Source organism: Brachyhypopomus gauderio, chromosome 2, assembly GCF_052324685.1.
Source record: "Brachyhypopomus gauderio isolate BG-103 chromosome 2, BGAUD_0.2, whole genome shotgun sequence".
Taxonomy (NCBI): Eukaryota; Metazoa; Chordata; class Actinopteri; order Gymnotiformes; family Hypopomidae; genus Brachyhypopomus; species Brachyhypopomus gauderio.
In genome coordinates, this window is record NC_135212.1 from 6769757 (window position 1) to 6788726 (window position 18970).

An 18970-nucleotide genomic window follows, 5' to 3' on the forward strand; every position below is an offset into this window, starting at 1 on the left:
GTCACGACTATGTCGACTACTAAAATAGTCGACGACTAATTAGTCGATGCGTCGTTTTTTTCCCTCTCCAAACTGCTGCAACAGTTTCCACTGATGCGTCTGCGTTTCTGTCCTTGACGCACATGCGCAGTTTAGTGGAAACCGGGGTAGACAGTTGACGACATCCCAGGACGTTATACAGACAGGCTCTGGTATCGTGTCTACCCGGCTACGGAACTCAAAAGTGCGGGATCATTTTCCGTAGTCGGGTTCCGAAACGCGTGCAATATCTGCAAGGCAGAACTTGCCTTCCACGGCAGCACAACCACGTACCTGAAGCATGTTGTGGCTACTTGTGACAACGATGAATAGGGACCGTCATCTCTGTAATCTAAATTGCTCGTTAGCTGCTAAAGTTACCATAAACAGAGCGTTAACTTAGTACTTACTTATCGCAGGGTTGCCAACTTTTTTTTCGGCGTGAGATATCGGATGTGTGGTGTGTGAGCGTGTGAAGACGGTCAAATGCGTGTGTCTCACTCTCAATGCATGAGAGTTGGCAACCCTGCTTATCGTGGTAACTGTAAAAGTTAACATTAGTGATGGCGATTTGTTTCATTAGCCTTAGCACGCATTCGTGTATTTTCTGTAACGTCAGTGAGACCAAAACTTTATTTTTGTGAATAACTCCTTAGTTTCAGGTCCCTACCTAATTTGATTTAAATGTAGTGAAGTTTGATGCCAGAGACTAATGAAAGAAAGAAAAACCTAAAAAAAAATTCTTTATTAATGTAGGCCTATTTATTTTTGTGTTTTTTAAGGCAGTGCCTTATCCTTATTTTAATAATTGTTTGTTGCAACAAGCTGCATATTTCATTAAAGGTTTAATGAACTATGATCTTAATTGTTTTTATTTTTAGTTATAGCTGAAATCTAATGGTGGTTATATAATAGCAGTTGCATTCTAGTGTGATAAGCTGTATGTTTTATATTTAATTAACGTACAATCCGACTAGTCGACTAATCGTAAAAATTAATCGGTGATTAGTTGACTATTAAAATAATCGTTTGTGGCAGCCCTAGATGTGTTACTGGGTTTGTTCTCTTTATAGAGGTGCTGCTAGTGTGATGTGTTACTGGGTTTGTTCTCTTTGTAGAGGTGCTACTGGTGTGATGTGTTACTGGGTTTGTTCTCTTTGTAGAGGTGCTGCTAGTGTGATGTGTTACTGGGTTTGTTCTCTTTATAGAGGTGCTGCTAGTGTGATGTGTTACTGGGTTTGTTCTCTTTGTAGAGGTGCTACTGGTGTGATGTGTTACTGGGTTTGTTCTCTTTATAGAGGTGCTACTGGTGTGATGTGTTACTGGGTTTGTTCTCTTTATAGAGGTGCTGCTAGTGTGATGTGTTACTGGGTTTGTTCTCTTTATAGAGGTGCTGCTAGTGTGATGTGTTACTGGGTTTGTTCTCTTTATAGAGGTGCTGCTAGTGTGATGTGTTACTGGGTTTGTTCTCTTTATAGAGGTGCTGCTAGTGTGATGTGTTACTGGGTTTGTTCTCTTTATAGAGGTGCTGCTAGTGTGATGTGTTACTGGGTTTGTTCTCTTTGTAGAGGTGCTACTGGTGTGATGTGTTACTGGGTTTGTTCTCTTTGTAGAGGTGCTGCTGGTGTGATGTGTTACTGGGTTTGTTCTCTTTGTAGAGGTGCTGCTGGTGTGATGTGTTACTGGGTTTGTTCTCTTTGTAGAGGTGCTACTGGTGTGATGTGTTTAGAGTTGCAGCGGTAACCGGTTTCACGGTATACCACGGTATTAAAATGCACGTGTGCGTTTGCTTATTACCGGTAAAAAGCAAGCCAGCGGAGAAACTGACCCGCGCATGCGCAACTCCGCTCCGGTTCAGCTACTCAGCACACAGCGGTGAGAATGGCAGAAAGTGCGTCAGACTTAACAAATTTTTTAACAAAAAAAAAAGCTAAACTAAAATCAGCGGCGAAAATGACGCAATCGCGGTGGATCCGCCCGTGCGCGAGGGTCTCGCGCGCTGTCGATTCGCGAGGTCGCGCACCTCTCGAATTTTGTAACTTTGCGCGCGCTGCGCCTCAGCGCAATGAACAAAGTCATGTTTGCAGGGTTCATACACCTTTATAAGGTGGAATTAAAGTACTTGTACGTAACTTTAAAGGTCCGTTTCAATATTTCCCAGCACCTTAAACTTAATTAAGTTAAATATTTATACATATACTCGAAATAATTCGCTTTTTAAATCACATTATTTAATGGTTGTTTATTTCCAAAACGCCCAATCTTAACGTCTTCACGTTCTCTCATGTTTCGTCCTGGAATTACAAGAGGCTCGTATTTGTTAACGTAATACAAAAGAACTGTGCGGAGTCGCGAGCTACGGTCACTAGTAAAAGTATAAACCTAGCTTTTTAAGGTCCTTGCTTTCACTGGATGTGAAAGACGCCATTAATTTACATGCGTTCATTTTCAAATTCTAACGTGCCTGTTTTTGATATGTTAAAACCAGACTCGGTGTGAAAGCCTTAAAATAGAAATCTCTATTGTGAGGATCATGTCAGAAATAAATCCTCTCTTTCTGCAGTATCTGGTTATATTCTAACTTGGAAGTACAACGGACGTTTACAACAGTTGTTGATCAGACAGTGACCCCGGCTGAGTTTATCAGATATTAAATAATTTAAACTTAAATAATTGTACTGAAATCCATGATTTAGGTTTCTCTAATTTTGCAGTATTTATATAAACATGTGTACAGCTTATTTTTTTAAAGGACACATTTTGTATACAATAGTTCCAGGTTTCTACAATAAATAGTTAATTGAACAAAAATAACTTGTTGTAATTTCTTTAAGGGTCAGTGTATCTTTTAATAATATACAAACTTACTGTGATACCGTGATACCGCGGTATTTTCTGAGACGGTTATCATACCGTGAAAATCTCATACCGTTGCAACCCTAGATGTGTTACTGGGTTTGTTCTCTTTGTAGAGGTGCTACTGGTGTGATGTGTTACTGGGTTTGTTCTCTTTGTAGAGGAGCTACTGGTGTGTTACTGGGTTTGTTCTCTTTATAGAGGTGCTGCTAGTGTGATGTGTTACTGGGTTTGTTCTCTTTATAGAGGTGCTGCTAGTGTGATGTGTTACTGGGTTTGTTCTCTTTGTAGAGGTGCTGCTGGTGTGATGTGTTACTGGGTTTGTTCTCTTTATAGAGGTGCTACTGGTGTGATGTGTTACTGGGTTTGTTCTCTTTGTAGAGGTGCTGCTGGTGTAATGTGTTACTGGGTTTGTTCTCTTTGTAGAGGTGCTACTGGTGTGTTACTGGGTTTGTTCTCTTTGTAGAGGTGCTGCTGGTGTGATGTGTTACTGGGTTTGTTCTCTTTGTAGAGGTGCTACTGGTGTGATGTGTTACTGGGTTTGTTCTCTTTGTAGAGGTGCTACTGGTGTGATGTGTTACTGGGTTTGTTCTCTTTGTAGAGGAGCTACTGGTGTGTTACTGGGTTTGTTCTCTTTATAGAGGTGCTGCTAGTGTGATGTGTTACTGGGTTTGTTCTCTTTATAGAGGTGCTGCTAGTGTGATGTGTTACTGGGTTTGTTCTCTTTGTAGAGGTGCTGCTGGTGTGATGTGTCACTGGGTTTGTTCTCTTTATAGAGGTGCTACTGGTGTGATGTGTTACTGGGTTTGTTCTCTTTGTAGAGGTGCTGCTGGTGTAATGTGTTACTGGGTTTGTTCTCTTTGTAGAGGTGCTACTGGTGTGTTACTGGGTTTGTTCTCTTTGTAGAGGTGCTGCTGGTGTGATGTGTTACTGGGTTTGTTCTCTTTGTAGAGGTGCTACTGGTGTGATGTGTTACTGGGTTTGTTCTCTTTATAGAGGTGCTACTGGTGTGATGTGTTACTGGGTTTGTTCTCTTTGTAGAGGTGCTACTGGTGTGATGTGTTACTGGGTTTGTTCTCTTTGTAGAGGAGCTACTGGTGTGTTACTGGGTTTGTTCTCTTTATAGAGGTGCTGCTAGTGTGATGTGTTACTGGGTTTGTTCTCTTTATAGAGGTGCTGCTAGTGTGATGTGTTACTGGGTTTGTTCTCTTTATAGAGGTGCTACTGGTGTGATGTGTTACTGGGTTTGTTCTCTTTATAGAGGTGCTGCTAGTGTGATGTGTTACTGGGTTTGTTCTCTTTATAGAGGTGCTGCTAGTGTGATGTGTTACTGGGTTTGTTCTCTTTATAGAGGTGCTGCTAGTGTGATGTGTTACTGGGTTTGTTCTCTTTATAGAGGTGCTGCTAGTGTGATGTGTTACTGGGTTTGTTCTCTTTATAGAGGTGCTGCTAGTGTGATGTGTTACTGGGTTTGTTCTCTTTGTAGAGGTGCTACTGGTGTGATGTGTTACTGGGTTTGTTCTCTTTGTAGAGGTGCTGCTGGTGTGATGTGTTACTGGGTTTGTTCTCTTTGTAGAGGTGCTGCTGGTGTGATGTGTTACTGGGTTTGTTCTCTTTGTAGAGGTGCTACTGGTGTGATGTGTTTAGAGTTGCAGCGGTAACCGGTTTCACGGTATACCACGGTATTAAAATGCACGTGTGCGTTTGCTTATTACCGGTAAAAAGCAAGCCAGCGGAGAAACTGACCCGCGCATGCGCAACTCCGCTCCGGTTCAGCTACTCAGCACACAGCGGTGAGAATGGCAGAAAGTGCGTCAGACTTAACAAATTTTTTAACAAAAAAAAAAGCTAAACTAAAATCAGCGGCGAAAATGACGCAATCGCGGTGGATCCGCCCGTGCGCGAGGGTCTCGCGCGCTGTCGATTCGCGAGGTCGTGCACCTCTCGAATTTTGTAACTTTGCGCGCGCTGCGCCTCAGCGCAATGAACAAAGTCATGTTTGCAGGGTTCATACACCTTTATAAGGTGGAATTAAAGTACTTGTACGTAACTTTAAAGGTCCGTTTCAATATTTCCCAGCACCTTAAACTTAATTAAGTTAAATATTTATACATATACTCGAAATAATTCGCTTTTTAAATCACATTATTTAATGGTTGTTTATTTCCAAAACGCCCAATCTTAACGTCTTCACGTTCTCTCGTGTTTCGTCCTGGAATTACAAGAGGCTCGTATTTGTTAACGTAATACAAAAGAACTGTGCGGAGTCGCGAGCTACGGTCACTAGTAAAAGTATAAACCTAGCTTTTTAAGGTCCTTGCTTTCACTGGATGTGAAAGACGCCATTAATTTACATGCGTTCATTTTCAAATTCTAACGTGCCTGTTTTTGATATGTTAAAACCAGACTCGGTGTGAAAGCCTTAAAATAGAAATCTCTATTGTGAGGATCATGTCAGAAATAAATCCTCTCTTTCTGCAGTATCTGGTTATATTCTAACTTGGAAGTACAACGGACGTTTACAACAGTTGTTGATCAGACAGTGACCCCGGCTGAGTTTATCAGATATTAAATAATTTAAACTTAAATAATTGTACTGAAATCCATGATTTAGGTTTCTCTAATTTTGCAGTATTTATATAAACATGTGTACAGCTTATTTTTTTAAAGGACACATTTTGTATACAATAGTTCCAGGTTTCTACAATAAATAGTTAATTGAACAAAAATAACTTGTTGTAATTTCTTTAAGGGTCAGTGTATCTTTTAATAATATACAAACTTACTGTGATACCGTGATACCGCGGTATTTTCTGAGACGGTTATCATACCGTGAAAATCTCATACCGTTGCAACCCTAGATGTGTTACTGGGTTTGTTCTCTTTGTAGAGGTGCTACTGGTGTGATGTGTTACTGGGTTTGTTCTCTTTGTAGAGGAGCTACTGGTGTGTTACTGGGTTTGTTCTCTTTATAGAGGTGCTGCTAGTGTGATGTGTTACTGGGTTTGTTCTCTTTATAGAGGTGCTGCTAGTGTGATGTGTTACTGGGTTTGTTCTCTTTGTAGAGGTGCTGCTGGTGTGATGTGTTACTGGGTTTGTTCTCTTTATAGAGGTGCTACTGGTGTGATGTGTTACTGGGTTTGTTCTCTTTGTAGAGGTGCTGCTGGTGTAATGTGTTACTGGGTTTGTTCTCTTTGTAGAGGTGCTACTGGTGTGTTACTGGGTTTGTTCTCTTTGTAGAGGTGCTGCTGGTGTGATGTGTTACTGGGTTTGTTCTCTTTGTAGAGGTGCTACTGGTGTGATGTGTTACTGGGTTTGTTCTCTTTGTAGAGGTGCTACTGGTGTGATGTGTTACTGGGTTTGTTCTCTTTGTAGAGGAGCTACTGGTGTGTTACTGGGTTTGTTCTCTTTATAGAGGTGCTGCTAGTGTGATGTGTTACTGGGTTTGTTCTCTTTATAGAGGTGCTGCTAGTGTGATGTGTTACTGGGTTTGTTCTCTTTGTAGAGGTGCTGCTGGTGTGATGTGTCACTGGGTTTGTTCTCTTTATAGAGGTGCTACTGGTGTGATGTGTTACTGGGTTTGTTCTCTTTGTAGAGGTGCTGCTGGTGTAATGTGTTACTGGGTTTGTTCTCTTTGTAGAGGTGCTACTGGTGTGTTACTGGGTTTGTTCTCTTTGTAGAGGTGCTGCTGGTGTGATGTGTTACTGGGTTTGTTCTCTTTGTAGAGGTGCTACTGGTGTGATGTGTTACTGGGTTTGTTCTCTTTATAGAGGTGCTACTGGTGTGATGTGTTACTGGGTTTGTTCTCTTTGTAGAGGTGCTACTGGTGTGATGTGTTACTGGGTTTGTTCTCTTTGTAGAGGAGCTACTGGTGTGTTACTGGGTTTGTTCTCTTTATAGAGGTGCTGCTAGTGTGATGTGTTACTGGGTTTGTTCTCTTTATAGAGGTGCTGCTAGTGTGATGTGTTACTGGGTTTGTTCTCTTTATAGAGGTGCTACTGGTGTGATGTGTTACTGGGTTTGTTCTCTTTGTAGAGGTGCTACTGGTGTGATGTGTTACTGGGTTTGTTCTCTTTGTAGAGGAGCTACTGGTGTGTTACTGGGTTTGTTCTCTTTATAGAGGTGCTGCTAGTGTGATGTGTTACTGGGTTTGTTCTCTTTATAGAGGTGCTGCTAGTGTGATGTGTTACTGGGTTTGTTCTCTTTATAGAGGTGCTACTGGTGTGATGTGTTACTGGGTTTGTTCTCTTTATAGAGGTGCTGCTAGTGTGATGTGTTACTGGGTTTGTTCTCTTTATAGAGGTGCTGCTAGTGTGATGTGTTACTGGGTTTGTTCTCTTTATAGAGGTGCTGCTAGTGTGATGTGTTACTGGGTTTGTTCTCTTTATAGAGGTGCTGCTAGTGTGATGTGTTACTGGGTTTGTTCTCTTTATAGAGGTGCTGCTAGTGTGATGTGTTACTGGGTTTGTTCTCTTTGTAGAGGTGCTACTGGTGTGATGTGTTACTGGGTTTGTTCTCTTTGTAGAGGTGCTGCTGGTGTGATGTGTTACTGGGTTTGTTCTCTTTGTAGAGGTGCTGCTGGTGTGATGTGTTACTGGGTTTGTTCTCTTTGTAGAGGTGCTACTGGTGTGATGTGTTTAGAGTTGCAGCGGTAACCGGTTTCACGGTATACCACGGTATTAAAATGCACGTGTGCGTTTGCTTATTACCGGTAAAAAGCAAGCCAGCGGAGAAACTGACCCGCGCATGCGCAACTCCGCTCCGGTTCAGCTACTCAGCACACAGCGGTGAGAATGGCAGAAAGTGCGTCAGACTTAACAAATTTTTTAACAAAAAAAAAAGCTAAACTAAAATCAGCGGCGAAAATGACGCAATCGCGGTGGATCCGCCCGTGCGCGAGGGTCTCGCGCGCTGTCGATTCGCGAGGTCGTGCACCTCTCGAATTTTGTAACTTTGCGCGCGCTGCGCCTCAGCGCAATGAACAAAGTCATGTTTGCAGGGTTCATACACCTTTATAAGGTGGAATTAAAGTACTTGTACGTAACTTTAAAGGTCCGTTTCAATATTTCCCAGCACCTTAAACTTAATTAAGTTAAATATTTATACATATACTCGAAATAATTCGCTTTTTAAATCACATTATTTAATGGTTGTTTATTTCCAAAACGCCCAATCTTAACGTCTTCACGTTCTCTCGTGTTTCGTCCTGGAATTACAAGAGGCTCGTATTTGTTAACGTAATACAAAAGAACTGTGCGGAGTCGCGAGCTACGGTCACTAGTAAAAGTATAAACCTAGCTTTTTAAGGTCCTTGCTTTCACTGGATGTGAAAGACGCCATTAATTTACATGCGTTCATTTTCAAATTCTAACGTGCCTGTTTTTGATATGTTAAAACCAGACTCGGTGTGAAAGCCTTAAAATAGAAATCTCTATTGTGAGGATCATGTCAGAAATAAATCCTCTCTTTCTGCAGTATCTGGTTATATTCTAACTTGGAAGTACAACGGACGTTTACAACAGTTGTTGATCAGACAGTGACCCCGGCTGAGTTTATCAGATATTAAATAATTTAAACTTAAATAATTGTACTGAAATCCATGATTTAGGTTTCTCTAATTTTGCAGTATTTATATAAACATGTGTACAGCTTATTTTTTTAAAGGACACATTTTGTATACAATAGTTCCAGGTTTCTACAATAAATAGTTAATTGAACAAAAATAACTTGTTGTAATTTCTTTAAGGGTCAGTGTATCTTTTAATAATATACAAACTTACTGTGATACCGTGATACCGCGGTATTTTCTGAGACGGTTATCATACCGTGAAAATCTCATACCGTTGCAACCCTAGATGTGTTACTGGGTTTGTTCTCTTTGTAGAGGTGCTACTGGTGTGATGTGTTACTGGGTTTGTTCTCTTTGTAGAGGAGCTACTGGTGTGTTACTGGGTTTGTTCTCTTTATAGAGGTGCTGCTAGTGTGATGTGTTACTGGGTTTGTTCTCTTTATAGAGGTGCTGCTAGTGTGATGTGTTACTGGGTTTGTTCTCTTTGTAGAGGTGCTGCTGGTGTGATGTGTTACTGGGTTTGTTCTCTTTATAGAGGTGCTACTGGTGTGATGTGTTACTGGGTTTGTTCTCTTTGTAGAGGTGCTGCTGGTGTAATGTGTTACTGGGTTTGTTCTCTTTGTAGAGGTGCTACTGGTGTGTTACTGGGTTTGTTCTCTTTGTAGAGGTGCTGCTGGTGTGATGTGTTACTGGGTTTGTTCTCTTTGTAGAGGTGCTACTGGTGTGATGTGTTACTGGGTTTGTTCTCTTTGTAGAGGTGCTACTGGTGTGATGTGTTACTGGGTTTGTTCTCTTTGTAGAGGAGCTACTGGTGTGTTACTGGGTTTGTTCTCTTTATAGAGGTGCTGCTAGTGTGATGTGTTACTGGGTTTGTTCTCTTTATAGAGGTGCTGCTAGTGTGATGTGTTACTGGGTTTGTTCTCTTTGTAGAGGTGCTGCTGGTGTGATGTGTCACTGGGTTTGTTCTCTTTATAGAGGTGCTACTGGTGTGATGTGTTACTGGGTTTGTTCTCTTTGTAGAGGTGCTGCTGGTGTAATGTGTTACTGGGTTTGTTCTCTTTGTAGAGGTGCTACTGGTGTGTTACTGGGTTTGTTCTCTTTGTAGAGGTGCTGCTGGTGTGATGTGTTACTGGGTTTGTTCTCTTTGTAGAGGTGCTACTGGTGTGATGTGTTACTGGGTTTGTTCTCTTTATAGAGGTGCTACTGGTGTGATGTGTTACTGGGTTTGTTCTCTTTGTAGAGGTGCTACTGGTGTGATGTGTTACTGGGTTTGTTCTCTTTGTAGAGGAGCTACTGGTGTGTTACTGGGTTTGTTCTCTTTATAGAGGTGCTGCTAGTGTGATGTGTTACTGGGTTTGTTCTCTTTATAGAGGTGCTGCTAGTGTGATGTGTTACTGGGTTTGTTCTCTTTATAGAGGTGCTACTGGTGTGATGTGTTACTGGGTTTGTTCTCTTTGTAGAGGTGCTACTGGTGTGATGTGTTACTGGGTTTGTTCTCTTTGTAGAGGTGCTACTGGTGTGATGTGTTACTGGATTTGTTCTCTTTGTAGAGGTGTTACTGGGTTTGTTCTCTTTGTAGAGGTGCTGCTGGTGTGATATTTTCATGTGATGTGTTTTTCTCTCCTTTGCCGGGCCTGTGCTGCTGGTAGCCTGTCAGTTTTGTCAGTACGCTGGAGGTGCCGTCTCTCTCGCCGTCCCCGCAGTACCGCCCCGAGACTGACGTAGACGCGGAGCTGCTGCAGTGTCCGAGGTGAGCCCTGAACCCCTCTCACTTCCTCCTGCCATATCACAACACGGAAGTCGGGTTTTCCATAAAGATGCGCTCGGTGCCCAGGAAGCAGCACCAGTGTAGCTGGGCCGATCAGCCAACCGTGACATAGTTGAAAACCCGCTGACCCTGGCGTGCTGTACATCCCGACCCTTTTCTTTCATCCGTGTTGTGCGTCATGTCTCCTGTATGTGGTATGAGGAGTCTCCATAACTGCATGCGTGTCGGTGTTCTTCCCTTTACTGCATGTGTGTGTTTCATTGTCTGTGGTCAACTGCTTTCCCACCTCCTTGCCTTACTTGTCCATGGTGAGTCCTGTCTAAGCACTCTGGCGCCCCCTGCTGCCCATCGTCCATCGCTCCATGCTAGTGTGTCTGTGTGTGTGTGTGTGTTCCCTGTAGTGAAGCAGGCTGTCAGGAGTCATGCCAGTCACAGGAGCCTCTGATAAATCCTCCTCTGGAGTGAGTATGTGTGCCTGACAGAGGTGCTAACATCAGAATCAGGATTTATCAGGCCTTTTAGCAGACATGTTGACCTGCCCTCCCTCATGAACTCGTGCATCGGTGTATTTAATGTGTGAATTACAAACACGTCATTGAGTTGGAAAGACGTCGTAATGAATGTGCTGGAAGTTCTCGATTACTCAGTAAGAGAGCAAAACAGGTGCATCTGATCAACGTGTGTTTAATAAACACAATAACATACAAAGAACTATGTAAAATAAATAAACATACAGAATGTTTGATAAACCGTGTAATAATATACAATGTAATAATATAAAAAAAAACCCTAGGGTTAGCAAATCATAGTACAGTATTCCCTATTAATGGTTAATATACTGTGACCACACATGACTTAAACTGAATTGTATGTCATCCATGACTTGAGCTGAGTAAGTCGCTTGGTCATGGTGTGCACTTCCCAAGTTGATTGGGTATAAAGGGCTTGGTTTTGTTTTAATGCTGGAAACAGATTCTGAAGTGTTAACTGTGATTCTAAGGTGGTAACTGTCATTTTTCTTACTGCAGAAGTGCAGAATCCCCCGAGTCTGACAGTGTCCCAGAGAGCAGCACTAGTGAAAAGGTGAATTTTCCTCTTTTTCAAATGTTTGAAACTGCTGCTGTGGAACTGGAGCTTTAAGAGGAGTTCAGAGCATTAGTGGTTTGTGTTTTAGAAACGTTAATGTTGCATATTTAGTTAATGACTGAATCCTCTTGGTCTTGGTCTGTCAGAGGCCTTTGGCAGGAGGGCAGAGACCTGCAGAGGTGAATTGAACTTTTTACTCTTTTTCCTCGATAATTGTTTATTCTTTGAACTCCACTATGCGTTCTAGTTCATTTTAATAATTTGCCTAGACAAGTTTTTATTTGCAAACAGCGAACTGTGTAATGGAGTTTTCCTTATTGTCTCAGAGCCGAGCTTATGATGAGTTCAACAAGATCACGACCTTACCACCGAATTCCCCCACCGCCTCGCGGGCGAGTGAGGACGATGCGTTCGGGAGCAAGAAGGCCCGGTCCTCGTTTGGGCGGGGCTTCTTCAAGATCAAAGGAGGGAAGAGAACCGTCAGTGCTCCAAATCTCGGTGCAGTGCCCTTCATTGGAATGCTCTACTTTAACCTCCAGCTCTTTTAGGGTCTCTAAATGATGATGGCGTTTCACAGACACACAAATATCAGCCAAGTAGAGAACCTTGAAAGGTCCCCCACTGCTTTCAGAGACGCTCCCAAATCATGTCTGAAAATGAGTCACCACTCTTGCATGGTTTGTCTACATCTTCCATTCTTCTAGCAGCCAGCAAAACTCTTCGGTGTAATTTAGCACTCCAGCCATGTAGGTCCTCCAGAAGACGCCCTGTCGGCAGCACATATAGGAACCTAGTGCCTCCTAATCACAAGTTATAGAACCACATCATTCTTCCACTGCAGTCTCACCACATCCACACAGCTGCACACGTGCTGGGCCTGCTTTACTCCATGGTTCTCGCTGTAAGCTTCTCTCATCAGACATGGAAGCTTATTCACATTTAAATATCAGCACTGTGTGCACAGATCAACTTCATACTAGTGTTTTGACCAGCTGTCAATGATACCTTACCCATAATTCCATACCAGTGATATCGCTGCAAGTTGCTTTTAGTAGTTCTCACAGGAGACCCATGCTTCTTGTTGTTCAATTTCTGATGTCTGTTTGACTTACTGTTTTGTTTTCTCTCTTTATTATGTGTATCTGATGGTTCTTTGGAGCAACTTGGAACTGTGGGTAATGTAGTTTTGCCGGTGTTTGGGTGTGTACAGCTGAGACTGAGCGGGAGGGTACGGACCACCTAGATCTCGCAGGGATGCCACAGCACTCAGGTCACAGCGACAGCACACACACTCTCCCCACCTGTCCCGACGGCAAGAAGAAGCCAAAAGGAATCAAAGCTTTTATTGGGAAGTGAGTGGACTACGATTCCCACACTACACCACCGCCTTGTGTTCTTTTTAAACTACTCTTAAAATAGGGATTAAAATTGTGTACTTTTGTTTCTGCTGGTGTGGATGTGTTTAGTGCTCTCAACCTTTAATCAAATCTTGGAAAATCTCTTTCCTGAAGGCTCAGAAGAAGTCAGTCCACCACTTTCAACTTGGACGAGAACCTGTCTGAGAACGAGTTCAAACGGGGAGGTGTTCGAGCCACGGCCGGGCCCCGTCTGGGATGGTCGCGGGACCTTCACAACACCAGCAGGTCAGCGATTAGACTGCCGCAGCTCCTCAACACTCAGTTTTGCTTACTGTTGTCTTGTAGAGGAGAGGAGAGCACCCCCTAATGGTGAATGTTCTGTGGACAACTTCAAGAATGTTAAAGAATATTGTACCCTCGTGGACTTCTGTTTAGCTGTGTGTGTGTGTGTGTGTGTGTGTGTGTGTGTGTGTGTGTGTGTGTGTGTGTGTGTGTGTGTGTGTGTGTCAGTGAGCTGGATGCCCCATTTGCTCGCTGGTCTCGGGAGCAGGTATGTGAGTGGATGCAGGAACAGGGCTTGGGGCTTTATGTGAACTTGGCCAGACAGTGGATCTCCTCAGGACAAACTCTGCTGCACGCCTCCCAGCAGGACCTAGAGAAGGTGGGTACACCACTCCTCCCAAACCCAAAACCTGTGCTCACTCCTCCCCACACCCAACACCTGTGCTCACTCTTCCCCACACCCAACACCTGTGCTCACTCTTCCCCACACCCAACACCTGTGCTCACTCCTCCCCACACCCAACACCTGTGCTCACTCCTCCCCACACCCAACACCTGTGCTCACTCTTCCCCACACCCAACACCTGTGCTCACTCTTCCCCACACCCAACACCTGTGCTCACTCCTCCCCACACCCAACACCTGTGCTCACTCCTCCCCACACCCAACACCTGTGCTCACTCCTCCCCACACCCAACACCTGTGCTCACTCCTCCCCACACCCAACACCTGTGCTCACTCCTCCCCACACCCAACACCTGTGCTCACTCCTCCCCACACCCAACACCTGTGCTCACTCCTCCCCACACCCAACACCTGTGCTCACTCCTCCCCACACCCAACACCTGTGCTCACTCCTCCCCACACCCAACACCTGTGCTCACTCTTCCCCACACCCAACACCTGTGCTCACTCTTCCCCACACCCAACACCTGTGCTCACTCCTCCCCACACCCAACACCTGTGCTCACTCTTCCCCACACCCAACACCTGTGCTCACTCTTCCCCACACCCAACACCTGTGCTCACTCTTCCCCACACCCAACACCTGTGCTCACTCTTCCCCACACCCAACACCTGTGCTCACTCTTCCCCACACCCAACACCTGTGCTCACTCCTCCCCACACCCAACACCTGTGCTCACTCTTCCCCAAACCCAACACCTGTGCTCACTCCTCCCCACACCCAACACCTGTGCTCACTCCTCCCCACACCCAACACCTGTGCTCACTCCTCCCCACACCCAACACCTGTGCTCACTCCTCCCCACACCCAACACCTGTGCTCACTCCTCCCCACACCCAACACCTGTGCTCACTCCTCCCCACACCCAACACCTGTGCTCACTCCTCCCCACACCCAACACCTGTGCTCACTCCTCCCCACACCCAACACCTGTGCTCACTCCTCCCCACACCCAACACCTGTGCTCACTCCTCCCCACACCCAACACCTGTGCTCACTCCTCCCCACACCCAACACCTGTGCTCACTCCTCCCCACACCCAACACCTGTGCTCACTCCTCCCCACACCCAACACCTGTGCTCACTCCTCCCCACACCCAACACCTGTGCTCACTCCTCCCCACACCCAACACCTGTGCTCACTCCTCCCCACACCCAACACCTGTGCTCACTCCTCCCCACACCCAACACCTGTGCTCACTCTTCCCCACACCCAACACCTGTGCTCACTCTTCCCCACACCCAACACCTGTGCTCACTCCTCCCCACACCCAACACCTGTGCTCACTCCTCCCCACACCCAACACCTGTGCTCACTCCTCCCCACACCCAACACCTGTGCTCACTCCTCCCCACACCCAACACCTGTGCTCACTCCTCCCCACACCCAACACCTGTGCTCACTCCTCCCCACACCCAACACCTGTGCTCACTCCTCCCCACACCCAACACCTGTGCTCACTCCTCCCCACACCCAACACCTGTGCTCACTCCTCCCCACACCCAACACCTGTGCTCACTCCTCCCCACACCCAACACCTGTGCTCACTCTTCCCCACACCCAACACCTGTGCTAACCCCTTACACATACTGCTGCACACTTCAGGCTGGGGTGTGGTTGTTTAAGTGGGACCACATAGGGTCCTGTTACTGCCCTGGTGTGCAAGTGCTTATTGTTTGTTTGGTTTTGTGTGTGTGTGTGTGTGTGTGTGTGTGTGTGTGTGTGTGTGTGTGTGTGTGTGTGTGTGTGTGTAGGAGCTCGGCATTAAACATCCTCTCCACAGAAAAAAGCTCCAGCTGGTTCTACAAGCTCTGGGCTCTGAAGAGGACGACAACAAAGGCAAACTGGACTACCACTGGGTGACAAGTGAGGACGCGTCTTCTGTGTACAGCTTGAGCAGTGCAGAGTTACGCTGGACCTGCTCTGTAATCTGGACCTGCTCTGTAATCTGGCCTTTATTGTCACTGCTTTCCCCCAGGGTGGCTTGACGACATCGGCCTCCCTCAGTACAAGACCCAGTTTGATGATGGGAGAGTGGATGGCCGTATGCTTCACTATATGACTGTGGTGAGTCGTGGTGTGGTGAGATGTGGTGTGGCGAGTCGTGTGGCGAGTTGTCTTCCTTGTGAAGTAGGTGGGGAATGATGTACATATTTTCAGGTTTGACATACATACAATTTATGTATTCAAAAGTCCAGAGATTTTACTGAGCTCTTATAATACTGGATTACCTTAATACTAAGTAATGATAATGAATTAATAATAATTTCCCTATTCCTACGCTACTGCTTAGGTCTTACATTTGCATTATCCTTTGGTTATTGCTCCCAGGCTTAGTGAGTAATAATGTGTGCTGACCTTCCACAGCTGGTGTCTCCATTCAGCTCTGGGACGCTGCTCTCTGAAGCCAAACCTCCCTAACCTCTGCACTCCTGTAAAGGGTGTTTGTTGAGCTTGTGCTGCGATTAACGCTGGCTTCTCCTGCCCTGTTCAGGATGACCTGCTGTCCCTAAAGGTGGGCAGCGTGCTGCATCATCTCAGCATTAAGAGAGCCATCCAGGTGCTGCGTCTCAACAACTACGACCCCAACTGCCTGCGTCGCAGACCCTCAGACGAGGTAATCCGCTCTGTGCCGCCCAACGCAGGACACGCTGGACTGTGCCCTTCCATTACAGAGGGACTTTGGTCTTGTCCCCAGCAATGTTGGCTCCTTTTTCTAGAACAACGTGAGTCCAGCAGAGGTTTCCCAGTGGACCAACCACCGCGTGATGGAGTGGCTGCGCTCTGTGGACCTGGCGGAATACGCACCCAACCTGCGCGGGAGCGGTGTTCACGGAGGACTGATGGTGAGCAGTGAAGAGAGCTGGGGCACTGCTGGGTCCGTAACCAGCGCTACTGGGTCCGTAAACAGATAGGACGCACAGACAGGTGTTGAAAACGTTAGCTGAAGGCGAGACACTATTGAGTCCTTTCTAATGCTAGTGCGGGTGCAGGTGTTGAAGTAGCTGTGTGCCACAGAGCTACAGCCTGTAGGTAGCCATGTTTGCTGAGATAGCTAGGACCTTATATGGACACTAATGTGCATGCTGTTTAGTTTTAGTTATGGTAAAATGTTAGAATGCTAAAACCAGAAGATGCTCTAGCCATGTCAGACAGCAGTCCAGAATTCACAGACTTCTGTCTGGATCAGTAAATTGTTCTTAAGTAGTCACTCATTCTCCTGACATCCGGTCTGAGTGGAAATAATGGGTGTGTGCACGTGTGTGTGTCCAGGTCCTGGAGCCTCGCTTTAATGTGGAGACTATGGCCCTACTGCTGAACATCCCTCCCAACAAGACACTGCTCCGCAGGCACCTGGCCACTCACTTCAGCCTGCTGGTGGGCTCAGAGGCCCAGCAGCAGAAACAGGAGTGGCTGGAGAACCCGGACTACACGCTGCTCACTGCCACGGCTAAGGTCAAGGTACAGCCCCTCCACCCAGCTGTACCTCCACCCAGCAGTTGGGGGAATTCAGCAGTGGTTACAGTTGTCTTCTTTTGGTCTGGATAGTCTCCTACTCAGACCTCTGCTATCATGTGATACCGTGTTGTTGTGTTATCGTACTGTCGTACCGTGTTGTTGTGTTGTGCTATCGTACGGTTGTACCGTGTTGTTGTGTTATCGTCCTGTCGTACCGTGTTGTTGTGTTGTGCTATCGTATTGTCGTACCGTGTTGCCATGGCCGTGTTGTCGTGCTCAGCCCCGGAAGCTGGTGTTCGGGAGCTTTGGGAGGAAGAAGAAGATGGAGGACAATGAGGAGTACGTCTGCCCCATGGACGTGGAGATGCCCAAAGGCCGTAGCTTCCAGAAGGGCTACAGGGGCGTGGAGCTACACATCTACGAGGATGAGCTGGACCGACTGGAGCAGGCATGTACACACACACACACTTACATTCAGCACATCACCAGAGCCAAAGCTGTCGTTGATCGCATGACCTGTCTAAGCCGATCAGTCTGTTTTATTTGTTTGTTACGACCGTGGATGCAGATGGAAGATTCAGAAGGAACCGTTCGGCAGATTGGCGCTTTCTCAGAGGGCATCAACAACTTGACGGTAAACAGGCATAAAGCCCACTGTGCTGATCAGGTGCCCTGCTGTACGTTTTGTTCCATTTGTTAAGGTGTGGTGTGATTTGTGACTCAGAGCATGCTGAAAGATGACGCGCTCTTTAAGGAGATGTCGGCGTCATCCCCCAATCCCAGCGTGACTGATGAGGACTGCAACATTTGAGACGAGCTCGTCTGCCCAGAGTCCTGCTGCTGTGATCAGACCTGTCTGTGCCAACCTCCGTCGGCTCTGAGTGTGCCAACTTCTGTCTGCACGCTGTCTCTCTCTCCCCCTCACACTCTTCCTCCCTGTCTCTCTCCCTCTCTCTCCTGCCCTCATTCTTTCTCCACTCTTCCTTTTTCATCCATACATCCATAAATACCATTTCAATATACAGATATTACATAAACTCACCTACAGGAACCATAATACAGTATTTACCACAGCTACAGTGATCTCGGCAGTGCAGGTGTTTTCCAGTTTCTTGTATTGGAATGGCAGTTCTACTGTACCTGGTCTTCCAGTGGGTCACTGGAGACTCCAGCACGCGTTTCTCTTCTGGCCTGTAGCTCTTGTCTTTGTTCCTGTGTTTGAGATGCGGAACACAATGACACTTTCAGTCTCTCTGAATCATAGACCTATTTTAGAAAGATAAGAGATTTTATAAAAATGTTGGTATATTTCAAAGCATTGAACACTCCCAGAAATGATTGCCAAGTCTCACAACAACTGCTATAATTGTATTATTGCAGAATTGCATATCACTGATGAGTGTGGATACTGTATGCTCACATGCATGAAGTTGTGCACATTGTATTTAACAATATAAAACATACAGTATCGGTATAATGCCTTCATTTGTACAGTCAATTTTTCATTGCATGTTATTTAAGCCATTTCTCATTTTTCAAAATTCTGTGCGTATGATAACACAAATTTGTATTTTGAATTTGTATAACTTATCAGCTCATTGATTTTTGTTCAAGTTGTTTCAAAGTTGTGTGTATTGTGTTCTGACGATTTGTGTTTCTTTTTAAAGGTTAATAAAGTACCAGTAAACAGGTTCTTTTCGTAATACTCTGTGCTTTCATGGGCAAATGCTTGCAAACGTCCTCCTGACCAGACACAACACTCCTCGAAAATCAGACCAAGCACCGACTTCACAGTGGATATGTGGAGACTAAACCCACACTCTGATCGGCCACGATATGAAACAGCCAAGTTCTGGTAAAAGCTGTCTGGAGACATTTGTGTTAAAAAGCATTTTGGATGGTAGTTGTGTTGGGAAATTCACTGTAATGTTGGACAATGAAAGTGTCCAGTTGCTGCAGATCACGGTGGCAAAATACACGTTGAATATATCGCAGAAATATGGTACTTAAAGAAGTATATTTTAGTAGCTATAAAAGTATAGAATTTTTCTAACGATTCTTCATTTTAGACAGACTCCCCGTGGAGAACCCGCTCTACGTATCTACG

At 45.4% G+C, this 18970-nt stretch overlaps 1 protein-coding gene across 5 annotated transcripts in view; it reads left to right on the forward strand.

Annotated features, from left to right (window-relative positions):
• ppfibp1b (PPFIA binding protein 1b) overlaps positions 1-18555 on the forward strand; it is a 33533-nt gene extending 14978 nt beyond the window's left edge. For 4 of the 5 annotated variants that reach the window (XM_076984910.1, XM_076984916.1, XM_076984929.1 and 1 more), the window contains 16 exons: positions 10093-10193; positions 10613-10672; positions 11240-11294; positions 11444-11476; positions 11624-11795; positions 12508-12649; positions 12809-12940; positions 13166-13316; positions 15159-15270; positions 15383-15471; positions 15899-16021; positions 16125-16250; positions 16678-16866; positions 17144-17311; positions 17432-17497; positions 17588-18555. In XM_076984910.1, the coding sequence (XP_076841025.1) occupies positions 10093-10193; positions 10613-10672; positions 11240-11294; positions 11444-11476; positions 11624-11795; positions 12508-12649; positions 12809-12940; positions 13166-13316; positions 15159-15270; positions 15383-15471; positions 15899-16021; positions 16125-16250; positions 16678-16866; positions 17144-17311; positions 17432-17497; positions 17588-17674 (1806 nt within the window). In that variant the 3' untranslated portion in view covers positions 17675-18555. The remainder of the gene's footprint in view (positions 1-10092; positions 10194-10612; positions 10673-11239; positions 11295-11443; positions 11477-11623; positions 11796-12507; positions 12650-12808; positions 12941-13165; positions 13317-15158; positions 15271-15382; positions 15472-15898; positions 16022-16124; positions 16251-16677; positions 16867-17143; positions 17312-17431; positions 17498-17587) is intronic. The other variant, XM_076984924.1, reaches the window with a different exon arrangement.
• Positions 18556-18970: the final 415 nt, after the last annotated feature.